The 15553-nt window shown below is 41.3% G+C and overlaps 1 protein-coding gene and 1 long non-coding RNA gene across 41 annotated transcripts in view; one reads left to right on the top strand and one right to left on the bottom strand.

Moving 5' to 3' along the window:
• DGKI (diacylglycerol kinase iota) overlaps positions 1-15553 on the bottom strand; it is a 474617-nt gene that overhangs the window by 122682 nt on the left and 336382 nt on the right. For all 40 annotated transcript variants that reach the window (XM_021079007.2, XM_021079008.2, XM_021079004.2 and 37 more), the window contains one exon: positions 4944-5044. In XM_021079007.2, coding sequence (XP_020934666.1) covers positions 4944-5044 — 101 coding nt within the window. The remainder of the gene's footprint in view (positions 1-4943; positions 5045-15553) is intronic.
• LOC110257584 (uncharacterized) overlaps positions 1-15553 on the top strand; it is a 170833-nt gene that overhangs the window by 146911 nt on the left and 8369 nt on the right. The window lies entirely within an intron of this gene.

Raw genomic sequence — 15553 nt, 5'->3', positions numbered from 1 at the left:
AAGTGCGGCTTTGGGACCTGTGGACCCAAGGGCGATGTCACAGCAGTGTCTTTTGTAGCAGCAACCACAATAATCATAGATACTGTTTGGGGAGAGCTTGCTCATGTCCCCAGGCTGTGCAGCATGGGTCTCATAGACAACATACACTTAACGCTCAGCACTCTGTGAGGCTGCAGTTTCATTCTCACTCGAAGGATGAGAACATACGCCTCACTAACATTACTTTGTCAAAGTTGCAACAGAGATTCAAACACAAACATTTCTAGACTCTTCTACTAAGTCATTAAACAAAAAGCAAGGAAATTCCATTAGGGCTACTGCCTGAATATCTAAATAGCCACTAGGATTAGTCTTCAGCAGATAATAATATACTGAGATATCATACATTATATAGGGGAACTAAATTATAAATGGCCAGATAATAGCCATTCTTCTGAGATCCTCTATATAAAAGGGGTTGCTGAACATTGTATTTGATATAAAACAAGGTAACACCCCCTGCCTTTATTAGCTCTATTCTGTTTTCAATTAGTTCCAAACTGATGTCTACATTTGTGTTTTAGGCCCTTGACTCACATGAATTATTATGGCAGTTCAAAAGTGCAAAGTAAGCTGATGCCAGAAATAAAGCTTAAGCCAGCTTGAGTAAGAAAAGAGTTAGATCTTGGCCAGTATCAAGTTATTCTAGATATAAACATATCTGTCACCTGTCAATGAAACTCTCTTGTAGTTACAAATAGATTTTAAGAAACCAATTACCATTTAACTGGACAGCCACACGTAAAAGAATGAAATTAGAACACTTCCTAACACCATACACAAAAATAAACTCAAAATGGATTAAAGACCTAGATATAAGACCAGATACTACAAAACTCTTAGAGGAAAACATAGGCCGAACACCCTCCGACAAAAAACCACAGCAATATCTTCTCAGATCCACCTCCTAGAGTGATGACAATAAAACCAAAAATAAACAAATGGGGCCTAATTAAACTTAAATGTTTCTGCACAGCAGAGGAAACCTTAAACAAAATGAAAAGATAACCCAAAGAATAGGAGAAAATATTTGCAAATGAAGCTACCGACAAGAGATTCATCTCCAAAATTTATACACACCTTCTGCAGCTCAATACCAAAAAAACAAACAACCCCATCCAAAAATGGGCAGAAGATCTAAACAGACAGTTCTTCCAAGAAAACATTCAGAAGGACAAAAAACACATGAAAAGATGTTGAACATCACTTATTATTAGAGAAATGCAACTCAAAACCTCTCTGAGGTACCACCTTACACCCGCCAGAAAGGCCATCATCAAAAAGTCTACCAACAATAAGTGCTGGTGAGGGTGTGGAAAAAGGGGAACTCTATTATACTGTTGGTGGTAATGTAAACTGGTGCAACCACTGTGGAAAGCAGTATGGAGATTCCTCAGAAAACTAAAAATAGAATTACCATTTGACCCAGCAATCCCACTCCTGGGCATCTATCCAGAGAAAACCATGACTTGAAAAGACACATGTACTCCAATGTTCATTGCAGCAGTATTTTCAATAACCAAGACATGGAAAGAACCTAAATGTCCATCGACAGAGGAGTGGATAAAAAAGATGTGAGACATATACACAATGGAATATTACTCAGCCATTAAAAGGAACGAAATAATGGCATCTGTGCAACATGGATGGACCTAGAAATCATTATGCGAAGTGAAGTTAGACAGTGAGACACCAACATCATATGCTATCACTTACATGTGGAATCTAAAAAAAGGACACAATGAACTTCTTTGCAGAACAGACACTGATTCACAGACTTTGAAAAACTTAGGGTTTCCAAAGGAGTCAGGTTGTGGGGGAGGGGGGTGTGCTGGGGGTTTGGGATGGAAATCCTATAAAATTGGGTTATGTTGATTGTTGTACAACTATAAATGCAATAAAATTCACTGAGTAATTTTAAAAAAAGGAAAAAAAACTAATTACCCTTTGCCCATATATATATTACATGATTATATACTTCATTAAGGACTCATTTATATACTTCATTTGGATTATAGGAGTGAGTTTCTATGATAATTACTACAGATTTACCTGAATTTTTTTTTTCAAGAAGGCTCCTTTCTCTTTATTTCTATCTCAAGTTGAACTGACTTTCCTCTCTTGGACATCATAACCATTATTTTGAGGATTAATAATTCCCAAATCCAGTGGGGGGGGGGGACCCAATTGTTTTAAGTCTGAAATTTACCAGCAAGAGCAGAGAGAATGATTGGAAAAGACCAACCCTCCCTATGTTATTATTTTAGAGGAAATGGCCCCAGGTGAGCTGGGGCTCAATGGAAGGGGGACAGGTAGTATTTAAAATGCGATAGTCATCTTTCTCTATCCCCAAGTAAGCATGCCCACCAACAGGGCTGCCATCCTGTAATTACCACAGAGTCCTGCCTTACAGACAGAAGCAGGCCTTCGTAAGACAACAAACATCTGAGCTTGTAATCTAATATGAATAATGATCTGGACACATGAGTAAGACTCTAATAAACAGTGAAGGCAAAAGGCCACATGCTGCCTGGATGGACTGCGTGGTCTCTAAGAGAGGGAACTCATTTTTTAAACCCAGTAATGCAGAACTGCTCTAGTTTAGACACTGGAGGCCCACAATGGCCAAAGGGTGTTCAATCCCTTTGTTTAGGGATGCAGGTCAGGGAACATTCCGAGAGTCCCTTTTATCTAGATGTGTTCTATGTATTTCATTAATGCTTTGGAAATAACAGACCTATTTTTGACATGCACTACACGTTTGCGTTTGAACTGGTTTTTGCGTTCATACTCAATTTGAACTGTCAGTCTTCCCATGAATCTGCAGTCACTTGCGAGCTGGAGCCAGGAAAAAAAGGGTGAGCGTGAGAATAAATCCAAACCCCTCCAAGGACAAACGTTCCTGAGCAACCACAGCTGAGAAGAATGATCACTACGTATTAAAAGCAGAACGACTGAGTTGGCAGACTTTTTCTTCTAATTCATTTGTTGCTATCTTCAAAGCCAAATCTTTAGAATGAGTTAATGTTTCGACTCCCTCCTTGAGAGTTTCTTTGTTCTTTTGAGCCCTAAGGTGTGGTTGAATTTATGGACTTTTATTTATACCAAGTCACCTCTCTCAATTTGATATCAGAAGTTTCTTTACATAGATGTTTTATCACATAAGATACGATGAGTAAAAGTTCTTGCCAGGAAATATCATCTTGTAAAAACTCAAATCACAATTACCTCTGGCACTGGGGACAGACGACGCCACAGACACAAAAGAACAGATCATAGATATCCACAGACAAGCCTCAAATCTCATTTCAGCCCCCAAATTTCAAAATTTCCCCTCTCCCTACTGACTCTCATCAGAGTTGACGGCAAGCTGCAAAATACCCCTGGCTTACGATGTAGTCTCTTTCATAGTTTTTCAAACTTGTAAGTTATGTGTTTGGAAGTCCGTAAGAAAAAGAACATAAAACACTTTCCTTTTTATAATTAGCAGCCTCTCAAAGTTAGTTTAATTTTCATTGCAGCTGCACTTCCCTTTGCAAACATAAATGTCCACCAGGTTATGAGTTCAATTAGATTTTATGCTAGTCTGGCACCAATAATCTCATTTACCCTAGGAAATATAATTGGCTGTTGGCAGAAGGGAGAAATGCAGAGGTTCAGGGAACTGCTCCTCCTCTACCTCAAAACATTCCTACCGACGGGAAACAGCGCTAAGGGTGGAGGAGAAGGCTGGGGAGATGCTGAAGGGATTTATCTTTATGGAAAAGGACAAAGAGAGTTGAGGAAGGTGAAGCCATGAGACTGGAGAGAAATTCCACCTGGAAGCCCTGGTTGGCTCAGCTCAGTGCCTGGGCCATGGGGATGGGGGGTCCTTGCTTACTGCCACCTCCACATCTGAGAGTCCCTGAGACTGTCCCTGGGACACTGGCTCTCATCCTCTCTGACTTTATGGCACTAGACCATTGGCCCCCACAATTAAGAAGGAGCCCAGAACCCTAATATCTACCACCTGTAGGGTTTTTTTTTGTGTTTTTTGTTTTTTGTCTTTTTTTTTTTTTTTTTTTTTTGGTTACACCCGAGGCATACGGAAGTGCCCAGTCCAGGGATTGAAGCTGAGCCGCAGCTGCAACCTATGCCATAGCTGTGGCAATGCTGGATCCTTAAGCCACTGTACCACAGTGGGAACTCCTAACACCTGCAATCTTAATTTCTTTTAGCTGACACTACACAGTTACCTCATATATCATGATACAGACAGGTATCTAAAACTGCAACTGGAATGGAAAAATACCCAATAAATATGGAATGATGAACAAAGTGAACTAACAGTTATATATTTAATGAAGCATATGGGAAAAAATGATCATGGAGAAGGAATTCATATGTTGACTCAATTTAAGGTTTCAGAAACATTCTGATACCTCACCCATGATGCATTTTACCATGACCTTTAGGATCCTGTGAGCATTTCTTTGACATCATACAATCACATAATAGCTGGAAGTGAAGGACGTGTCTTCACAGATAACTCTGTCACACCAGTACAAAGAATTCGGTGATGCAGGCTCCGGGAAGAGAGGTGCACTGTATCAAATTTTCTAGATGTTACTGTATCATGCGGTATCCCCCGACTTTCTGCTTTTCTCACTTTAGGCAAACCTGAGACTAACATGGTTAATAACCTAAGAGTTCCTAACGTGGCATCAAGAGCAGAACTGTTTTATTCTGATTTCCTCTTCCAGTTCAATGTTGTTTAGCCCATAAAGCATCACTTAGGGGTCATGTGTTATTACACTTCCCTTCACTTCTCTAACCCCAAGATGCATCTATCCATCAAACCGAGGAGGACCAAGAAGCTGAAAACACACTGATCCCATGACATCCATCAGGCACCGCCAACTTACAAGCTTCCCGGAGTTTCTCTTTGTCGTAGTGGAATCCTTCATAGTCTTGTAAACTGATTTTGTTCACCCGGATCCTCAGGCGGTCTGGGACAGACTGGGGACTGCAAAACAAGAACCAAGTGGTCAGATACCAAGGAGAGAGCGGAGCTGGGCATCATGTGCACCTGGACGCACCCAAGGCAGTACTGCCTCTTCTTGCTAAGAAGAAAGAGTTCACTTTCAAACCAGAATCTTGGGTTCTTGACCAAAACACAGCAATTATCTGGAGAATATGTCTTCAGAAACCCTAAGTTTCTGGAATTTAGATAAGAACACAGGACTAAGCAGAAAAAAGCTTTTGGAGCCCACTTATTTTTTTCTACTAACTTATTAAAAACCCAGTAAGATCAGGTGTTCAGTTCCACAATACATTAGATGCAGCCAATATGAAATAGTGAAAAGTTGGGTTGGGCTGGAAAGAACTGCTTTAGCAAATAGGCACCTAACAGCTTGACTCTCACAAGAGACAAAAACATCAAAAGCAGACCAAGAATCCAGAAAGCACGGAATTGAGAATGAAATGGTTCCATCCACACACGTCAAAGTGCCCAAGGACACTTCTCCATCAAAGAAAATCACAATAAATGCTGCCTGTGATGGTGCCACTGAGCATCCCAAATGGAAAAATAAAAAAAAAAAAACCTGTTAAAATATGTACATTCTTTGGGGAGAGAATGAAGTACTCAATTCCTTTAAAAGAACCCAAACTGTTTCAGAATAAATATTGAACAATGAAAGGGGGGTTGTACCAAACTTTCTGAAGCTACCTCTTCACCCTCAGAATGTCTTTACCTGGATTCCTTGGATGTTTTTAACTATTTTCCAAATGCTTTAATCATGCGCATGAGTCAAGTGAAATGCTTTGATCTTCATCACCACCAGTATCGATCAATACATTTATTCAATATATTAATATAACAGAATCCTCACTTATCCTTAATGCTTTTCCTGTCTTATATCATGGGATAAAAGTCCCCAAGGACTAACATGAAAAGAAAAGGATTACTCCTCAATTCACTTCAGGAAAGGAGAGAGGAGCAGATGGAAGGGAGAGAGAGGGGGAAAGAGAAAGAGGGGGGAAAAAGTAAGGAAAGAAGAGAGAAGAGGAAGGGGAGGGAGAGGGAAGAAAGAGGAAAAAGACAGATGGAAGGACAGAGTGATACTTTTAAAATATTGTCAGGATACTTCTACCCCACCACACACACACACACACACACACACACACTCTTACATTTTCACAGCAACTTTGGAAGAGGGAGAGAAAAGTAATTTCATTTTCTTATCAAAAAACTCATTTTAGGGCAAAGGGTAGTAACTCCCTCCACACAGACTCCTACTTAACAGGCACTGATGAATAAAACCAACGTGAGGAGTTCCCATCATGGCTCAGCGGAAACGAATCTGACTAGCATCCATGAGGTCACAGGTTTGACCCCTGGCCTCACTTAGTGGGTTAAGGATCCTGCATTGCTGTGAGCTATGGTGTAGGTCACAGACGTGGCTTGGATCCCGAGTGACTGTGGCTGTGGCTGTGGCCAGCAGGTACAGCTCTGATTCAATCCCTAGCCTGGGAACCTCCATATGCCTCGGGTGCGGCCCTAAAAAAGACCAAAAAAAAAAAAAAAAGGCATGCATGTTTAAGTCGGGTGGGAGATGTGGTTTGAAGCACATTTGTAAATCAGCAGAACAGACCTTAAACATCATGCATGCCCACACCCCCACTTTCAGATCGGGAAACCTCAGAAAGGTAAGGTGATTTTAAGGTCACAGAGCTACTAAGCGACAGAGCTGGAGCAGAGCCTTGGACTCTTCACTCATCTCTTTCGTGCTCCTTCGTATGATGCCAGGAATCCCACAGACCTGACAGCAGGATCAGCAGAGCCAGATGATCCCTTTGACTTGTCAGTGAACAACTGACAGCGGGATGATTGAGAAAACTGTGGTGCATTCAAAGAGGAGAACATGGGCAAACATCACAAATGAGGGTCTACATTTAGAGGAAAGTCCGACTATAACAGATTATTAGGTAGGGGGGGAAGTCATGGAAAGTAACCTAAGGCATACTCTCCTTCATGTGAAATGTGAAATTTCAGAGTTTATAGGAGTGGCCGAAGAAAATGTGCAATAAGCTATTCCAGGTGCCTCTACGCGGTGGGATCTGGGGATGATTTTACACTGAGAATCATCATTTTTAGCAAAATAATCGATTCTTTTAAAGTTGTATTGAAGTATAGTTGATTTACAATGTTGTGATAATTTCTGCTGTACAACAAAGTGATTCAGTTATACAGAGACACAAATCCACCCTCCGTTCCCTTTCAGGTTCTTTTCCCACACAGATTATCATGGAAAACTGGGTAGAGTTCTCTGTGCTATGAAAGTATGGCAATATGGAAGTAAATGGAAATTCAGGGCAAGAGTGAAAATAAAGATTATATTAAACGTGTCAGGTATTAGATATACGTAGATGGTAAAGAGTTATTAACAGAGTAATCATATGATATTTGTGCCAAACGCTTATTTTGGAGGGAGTCTGATCTTTTTTTTTTTCTTTCCTTTTTTAGGGATGCATCTTGAGCATATGGAAGTTCCCCAGCTAGGGGTCCGATCAGAGCTGTAGCTGAGGACCACGCCACAGCCATAGCAACACTAGATCCAAGCCACAACTGTGACCTATGCTGCAGCTTGCAGCAACGCCAGATCCTTAACCCACTGAGAGAGGCCAGGGATTGAGCCTACATCCTCACAGAGATGTTAGGTCCTTAACTCATTGAGCCACAATGGGAACTCCCAAGGGGATCTGATCAAGTGCACCAGGGAGAACTGCAAAGATTATAATCAGCAAATATTCTCCTGTGAGCAGAGCAGGTAAAGCATAGAATGTGGTAGCCCATCACTGTCTGTACTAAGAAGGAGCACAGAGCTGAATTAACAGCAGATAGAACTGCAGGGAGCGCTGATCTGCCCAATGCGCTGGAGGTGCCAAGATTAAGTGGCGAATGGGAATCAGGCTGAAAGAGCGACTGCAGACCAGGGCCCATGCCCCTCCTCCAGGGGATCCCCATGGGCTCAGAAGCGTGCGACACCTTTCTCAAAATCCATCCCTGCCGGCTCCCTGTCTGAACACTTCTGCCTCCCAGCTTCTCATCTGTGCCACTGATTCCAGCCACACATACTGCCCCTGAACTAGGATTCCTATCAGTCCTCCCGACAGACATACAGGTGGCACACCGTGAACTTACAACAGGAAATGTCACTTGAACACAACTTTCCAGATTCCCAATGAATTCACGTTATCTCACTTCACGTCCAGAATGGAAGAGAATAGAGGTTCTCATGAACCACTGGCCACGCCCTCCCTTCCACCTCCTACAGGTTCACTCTCTTGCTCTCATCTCCCAAATTCTCCCCACCACCTCCAACACACACCACCTCCCCAGCAGCAGCAGCTTGTGCACCCAGCCTTCAGACCCAGGTACCTGATGTCTGGCCTGCTCCCAATGATGCCCCGTGCTCATCAGGAAATCTTAGGGCACTCACCCATGAGGTCCATGATAGAAAACCCCTCTGAACTACTCTGGACCCTGGTGTAAACAGGAGGTGCAGGAGACAGCTTAACAAAGCAGGTAAGAGCTCAAACTCCAAGCCAGATGAGCTGACTGGAAGGAAAGTTCTTCCAGTAACTGGATGATCAGGAAACTGTGCTTAGTTTCCTCATGAGAAAGGTGGGGATAATAAGAGTATTCACCTCACAGGGATATTACGAGAATTAAGGGAATCAACATCGCTGATGTGCTTAGAAAACTGTTTGGCAAGCTGCAAATGCTTGATATGGGCTCTTATCAGTATAATTATTATTCTGAAACTTGTTCTTTTAGGTAAGGCTCTGCCTAATAAACATTAGCATCTGCAGGAGTTTGTAGCATATGCAGGAAGTCCTGAGACACTTCTAACGTGCTGCTGGGCTTCCTTGGGGACAAGTGTCTAGCCTGACTGGTGTCACAATGTTCCTGGATTTCCTCCCACTTGGTATTTTACAGGCCAAATGATAATATAAAAACAGACAACTAGGACATGGGGGAGAAAAGTGCACAGAGATTAAATGAAAGCCGAGTAATTCGATTGTGTCCCTTTATGTCAAAATGCGTTAGTGACTGAAGGTGGAGGATGATGGAACCATTCCTTGGAGTCTGGGGAACAGCACTGCCATTAGTTTTCTAGAATTAAATTGTGCCAAGAAAGTTAGTAGAGCACAGAGGAGACTGACAACCTGGGTAAAAGCGGATTTGCCTCTGTGCCAATACCTAGCCCTTCAGGCCACTCCTGTATTGATTTAAGTTCTCTATCAGGGTTCCAAACCCAGTTTCCTGGAACCCCCTTTAAAATCGGGACAATGGCCTCAATTTGTCACCTTCTTGCTAATTCCCTCTAAAACACCAAGAAAGAGCTCCTTATATAAAGTGGAAGTTCATGCCTTTGAACTTAAATTCCCAATGTCCCCAACATGACTTCCTCAAGAACTGTAATAAAAGTACCTCTTGTGAAAATCGCCAAGGGCCTCCAAAATCTCCAGACCGCACCTTCCCTATCCACTTATGTACACCTGTTACCTGGGATCCTGGGGGGTGGTGCCATCAAGACAACTTCCTGAATACAACTTACATCTAATTCTCATTACTCTCTGCTCTATAGTTTCTGCCAATAGATTTTTTTATTTGACTCTTTAAAGACCTTCAATCCATTAGAGTCAAACTCCTCCCTTATGCCTCCAAGCTTTATTCTTTTAATCAATTTCTTTTAATCAATTTCTTTGTTGTCTCCCTCAGAATGATTTCATCTCACTCGCCTACCCAGACACCTCTTATAGATGGAGAGGATGAGCTGGGTGCTTTTATTCCCACTTCTAGACAAATGACATCATGTAATTCCTTCTTTTCATTGGAAACATCTGAGAGTAACACTGCTTAATATTAAGACAGCATAGCATGGTACATAAAGGAGGATGTAGAGTGAGAAAAATCTCAGTTCCAATCTGAACTTTGTCCATTAATACCTGTTTGACATTGAGAGCTCTGAAGTTACCTTCTCTAAACCATTTTCTGGTTTGAAAACAGGACCAGTAATAGGAACATAGTGAGTTCCAAATCAGAAGATGCATAGAATGCAATAAGCACATTCTTGGTAAATAGCAAGTGTTCAAATATAATGTATTGTTGTTTTGTTACTATTATTAGCATCCTGATGCTTCTTTGATTTCTACAGGCCTTTTTTTTCTTTTTAATTCACTCCTGAATAACAGCATCATAGCAAAGCCAGAGTCATAGCTCTAAAAAAACATTTAGTAGACCTCAAACCTTAGCAGGATTTGAATCTGTTGACAAGGGTCAGGGGAGGAGAGAGAAAGGGAGGGGGAGAAGAAGCAGAAGGGGAGGGGGAGGAGGGACAGGAAGAGGAGGGGGAGGAGGAACAGGAAGAGGAGGGGGAGGAGGAACAGGAAGGGGAGGGGGAGGAGGGACAGGAAGAGGAGGGGGAGGAGGGACAGGAAGAGGAGGGGGAGGAGGGACAGGAAGGGGAGGGGGAGGAGGGACAGGAAGAGGAGGGGGAGGAGGGACAGGAAGGGGAGGGGGAGGAGGGACAGGAAGGGGAGGGGGAGGAGGGACAGGAAGGGGAGGGGGAGGAGGGACAGGAGGGGGGGAGGAGGAGGAGGAACAGAAAGGGAGGGAAGAGGAGGAGAAACAACAATAGTAGCAGCAACTTTAGTTTCTTTCAAGAAATGTAATGTGAGATCCTATTCAGTCCTAACCTAGATATATAATACATTTCTAACTCATCTTTAATAGAATTCATTTGAATTGGCTCTTGTTTTATGAATGGACTTCGATTAAAATATTAACTTTTAGTGTAAATTCTTGGCATGAAAAACAATTTCTTCTTCCTCTTTGCTGCTCTAGCACCTAAAATGGAACCTGGTCTCTATTATTTACAATAACCGATTTTGGACAAATACATGAGTGAAATGCAAGAAAGTCAGATGCCTCTGGGATTCCGCATGGCCCTGAGGCATGAGCACAGTCCAACACTGGACCGTCTGTGAACGGTTCACTAGAGGCGCTTCTCTTTGGGAGCCCAGGCCAGGAAGGGGAGGGGGAGGAGGAACAGAAAGGGAGGGGGAGGAGGGACAGGAAGGGGACCATGCTGGCTGACCATGCTGTCCTCTGCCCATCTAGCTCTCTAGATCCAGAGGCAAGTCCATGCTGGATTACACTCTCTCACTCCCTTGCATCTCACCTCTAGTGGAATCCGCACAAATAAAAAGGGAAGAAGGTACAAATAAAGAGGAAGTCCCTGCCAGAAAGGCCCATAAACCATTTCAGGACTGCTGGTCCTTTAATTTAATAATGGTGCCCCAGAAACATACACCACCATATCCTTTCATCAGCTATCAAGCTGGGCCTTATTTAAATATAACTGTACTCAATGGCCTTTTCTATAGAAACTTCCTATATATTGCTTATTTACCCTGGGACATTATCAAACTACCACTGATATTATGCAAGAACACAGCCAAGAGGGTCTCTGCATTGAGCAGTAAAACCAAACTGAACCAAGGCTTCAGAACAGAGATTTAAAATGCACTTCTGACACCTGCCGAGTTCAGCAGCGGCAACTCTAGTAACTCTTTTGTCTCCTGCTTGGAGTAGAGAACAATGCATCAGGAATGTGAAATCAACTGTAAAGGAGTTTTTGAATTAGGAACCAAGGGTAAACCAAAAATCACATGAGCAGGAGTCAAATATAACTTCCTAGTGTCAAGCATGTTTTTCTGAACAAAGTCCTCTGAAAGCTTGTTAATTCTTTTGTGATGGAATTTGAACAAGCTCTCAGCTCCTTTAGACATCCATTTGAGAGGTGGCCAGTATGATATGGCACAGCTTACAAACTATTTGAGATAGCCATCCCTCCAGTCTCTAACGAGATAATGGAACCAAAGCATTACAGGGTTGGGGGAGAGCTTAGACGGTATCCAATTCCGTCTTTGTTATTCACTCTGACTCCATACTCCCCCCACGCCATCCTCAAATGCCTGCTCAGCCTCTGCTTGATGCCCATCTCATTGTGAGGTTCAGGAGGGATGTGCCCTCATCTTTGTTTAGGCTGCTCTGAAGCATTTGTAAATTCTTCCCAAAGTATCTAAATCTCTCTCTCCATGGTTTCTGTTTATTGACCTTTCTTCTAATATTTGGGTAGGAAATGGGCTGTAAGTCACTGAGGGGATTGACCACAGGCAAAGGAATGTAAATTTTAAGCACCCAAGCTAGACACATATCAAAGCAATGTTGGCCCACTTCAGGGCTCATACATTTAAAACAGGCTATATATGTATGACTGGGTCACTTCCCTGTGCAGCAGACATTGACAGAACACTGTAAATCAACTATGATAAAAAAAAAAATCTGTAATTAAAAAAATAAAATAGGCTATCAGTACCAAATATCAAAGCACTTTTATGCTGCTGGGTGAAACAAAGCTTCATTTTTCAATTTTCTTGAGATCTTCAAATACACACGGAAATGTACATTTTCATGCTTCCCTGGAAACTGGCATACATTTCTAAGCTTTCAAAATTGTAATACATGAATACTGCATAGAGTGGAATTAGCATATGGTTATTATAGACTGTCTCTTCTGTGAAATATCATGTTCCTGGCATTTAAAGGAGAAGCAAAGAAGAACTAGCAGTGGCCTCACTTGGTGGCATCGTGAAGCAATGACTGATACAGCAGTTTCATCGTTCCTGCTGCAAAGGGAAAGAAACAGGCCAGGAGCCTTGATCAATATTTCAAATTCTTCTTACCACCTGTTCCTTTCTGTGGCAGTGACTGCTACAGTGACTAATGACTCAGTCATCCACTTCTGAGGCTTTTATGTGGAACCATCCCACATACACCTAATGTTCCAACTTCTGGGTACCCAGGACACAGATGTATTTTTTTACATCCTAGAAACTCAGACTCTTCTCTCCATAAGATTGTACAGTCTCTTCACTTTCTCCTTTCCCTGATGTGTGCATTTTAAATTCACTTCTTTGTTTTCATCCTAATTCGCCCTTTGACAGCCTTTCACAGCGTGGTTAATTTAACTCCCTGCTTCTGGAAGCTCTTTTCTCTTGGATTTCAATCCAAAAAAAACCTCTCAATTTTTGCCTGCTTCATGTTTCTCCTCCTCTAAGTATCTTTCAAATACACAGGCTTCTCTACACCATTCCTCACTGAAATCCTCACAGACCAAAACCAAGCTACTATCATCTTACTCCTAGACTATGCCCGTGCACCTATTCAAACTCTCATCACACTTCAAACTCAGCAGTCAGTGTGAACGTAAATGTGGCCATGACATGATGATTTTGCTACCTTCCCTTATACTCTGTATAAAGTAAACAAGCTAAAAGGATATATTGTATAGTGTGGGGAATATAGCCAATATTTTACAATAACTATAAATGGACTAATATATAAAAATTCTGAATCTCTATGTTGTACACTTGAAACAAATATAAAACTGCAAATCTCAATAAAAATGAACAGAATGTCTATCTATCTTTACATTTTCCACAATGTATATTAAATATAAGGCTTTCAACATCTGTAAGTCACTGTTTTCCATACAGACTTGCTAATTTTGCAGGGAGAACAATTATTTTTCATGATAACTGACCATATTATTCACTGCACAAAGTCATGTGTGAAATATATGGTGCATCATTGGCCAGAATAAGGACCACTCAAGAGAATCTGGTTCAGAGGAAAAACTAGTTCCCATTACTAAAGCCAACAAAAAAGGAATAATCTCAGCGCTTATGTATTTACTGTTGCTCCGCTACCTCCAAGTACGGAGTTGATTCTCTGGCTTTCTCTGCTTAAGACAGAGAAGAATTCTACATGGGACCTCTCTAGATTTAAGTCTTAGGAAAGCAGAATCCACTTCCCTGAAATGTGCTGATTTAGCATCTAGGGATAACAACAAGGGAAAAAAAACAAGTCTTTTAGAATAGGAGTTTTAGACCTTAAGTGCCTACTTAAAATATTTTATACTACTTTATACTCTAAAAGTATATAACATCTGAAGTTAACAAAGAGTATAAAAATATCTTGATGGGAGTTCCCCCTGTGGTGCAAGTGGTTAATGATCTGGCCTGCCTCTGTGGAGGCACTGATTCAATCCCCAGCCTGGCTCAGTGGGTTAAGAATCTGGTGTTGCTACAGCTATGACGTTAGGTCGCACCTCCAGCTGGGGCTGGGATTCAGTCCCCAGCCCGCGAACTTCCATATGCCGTGGGGATGGTCAAAAAAGAAGAGAAAAAAATCATGATGAAAGACAACGGAAATGTACTGCAGGATATAAAGAGGGATGGAAATCAGAGTAGAGGGAACATGCCCTTTTGTAGTAGAATTCTACAATTTCAAATTGCTGAGCTGAAGAAGAGCTAGAATGGGAAAAGTAAAGAATTCAAGCCTTGTCTTTCATCACACTTGGCCAAAATCATTTCCACTTTATGAAGTAATTCCATGTAATGAAGGTCTCCTGGACTAAAAATGAATAAAGATTTATCATAAAACTCTAATATGAGCTACTCTGAGTACCGTAGGCTGCAATAGAAGAGAATAATTTTGCTGCTCTGATTGCAGAGGGCCATTAATCACTATCTCCAATGGAGTAAGGAACCACTGGACTCGAACCAATGAGACATAATAGGATAATGTTACTCCTGAGCCATTGAAATGGCTTCAGATTTCATGTGCTTAGAAAGGAAAGACATTTTTCACTTCAGGTTTCAATTTCTATATTTCAAACAAAGGGAAAAACTTATGTTTACTTGCTATTTAAATGGGAAAAATCTTCCCTTGGGTTGGCCATCGCCTGCTCTTATTACATCCTCCTCTTTATTTGCAACCAATTTTTTTTAAAAATTGACTTTCTTTGCTGGAAAAGAACAGGGAGCAAATGGTGGGACCTGCAGAGTTTAAAAAGTGTCATTTCAGAGAAGAAAACATTTCTGGCCTTTCACATATATCCTGAAAGACACTGAAACTAGGCTTACAACCTAACATATTTGCTCGTCTTCTAGTAATTAAGAGCTTTGATGAATCAAGCATTTGAATGGGCGTCTGTATAACATGACAACAATGTTTTTACAAAAAAAAAAAAACACACACAAAAAAAACAAACCTAGAGTAATATCATTTTTAACATTTATTAAATGTTTTAACATTTAGCTATAAGCTAACCCCAAATATCAAGATTTTAGAATTGCTTAAAAGTAAAAATAACCAAACAAAGCAATGGGCAAAAATGCATAAAGCATTAATGGAGTGAAAATAAATATACCTGTCTATTGAGGTGGAGAAATGTTGTAACTCCTATTAGTTTGAGAAGGGGTTGGATGCAGGAATTTCAAGCTCTGTTCCTATGGAAAAGCTCCCATGCAAAAATCCTCTCCTTACTGCATCCCTAGGAAACAGATTCAGTAAGGAGAGGATTCCTTGCTTTGTTTCATATCAAGAAAATAAAAA

Source organism: Sus scrofa, chromosome 18 (assembly GCF_054392235.1).
Source record: "Sus scrofa isolate SSC_HxYL_T2T_F1_AM1 chromosome 18, Sscrofa_HxYL_maternal_Yorkshire_Landrace_v2.0, whole genome shotgun sequence".
Lineage (NCBI taxonomy): Eukaryota > Metazoa > Chordata > Mammalia > Artiodactyla > Suidae > Sus > Sus scrofa.
The sequence above is the reverse complement of the archived record's forward strand: the minus strand, read 5'-3'. Positions and strand labels throughout refer to the sequence as shown.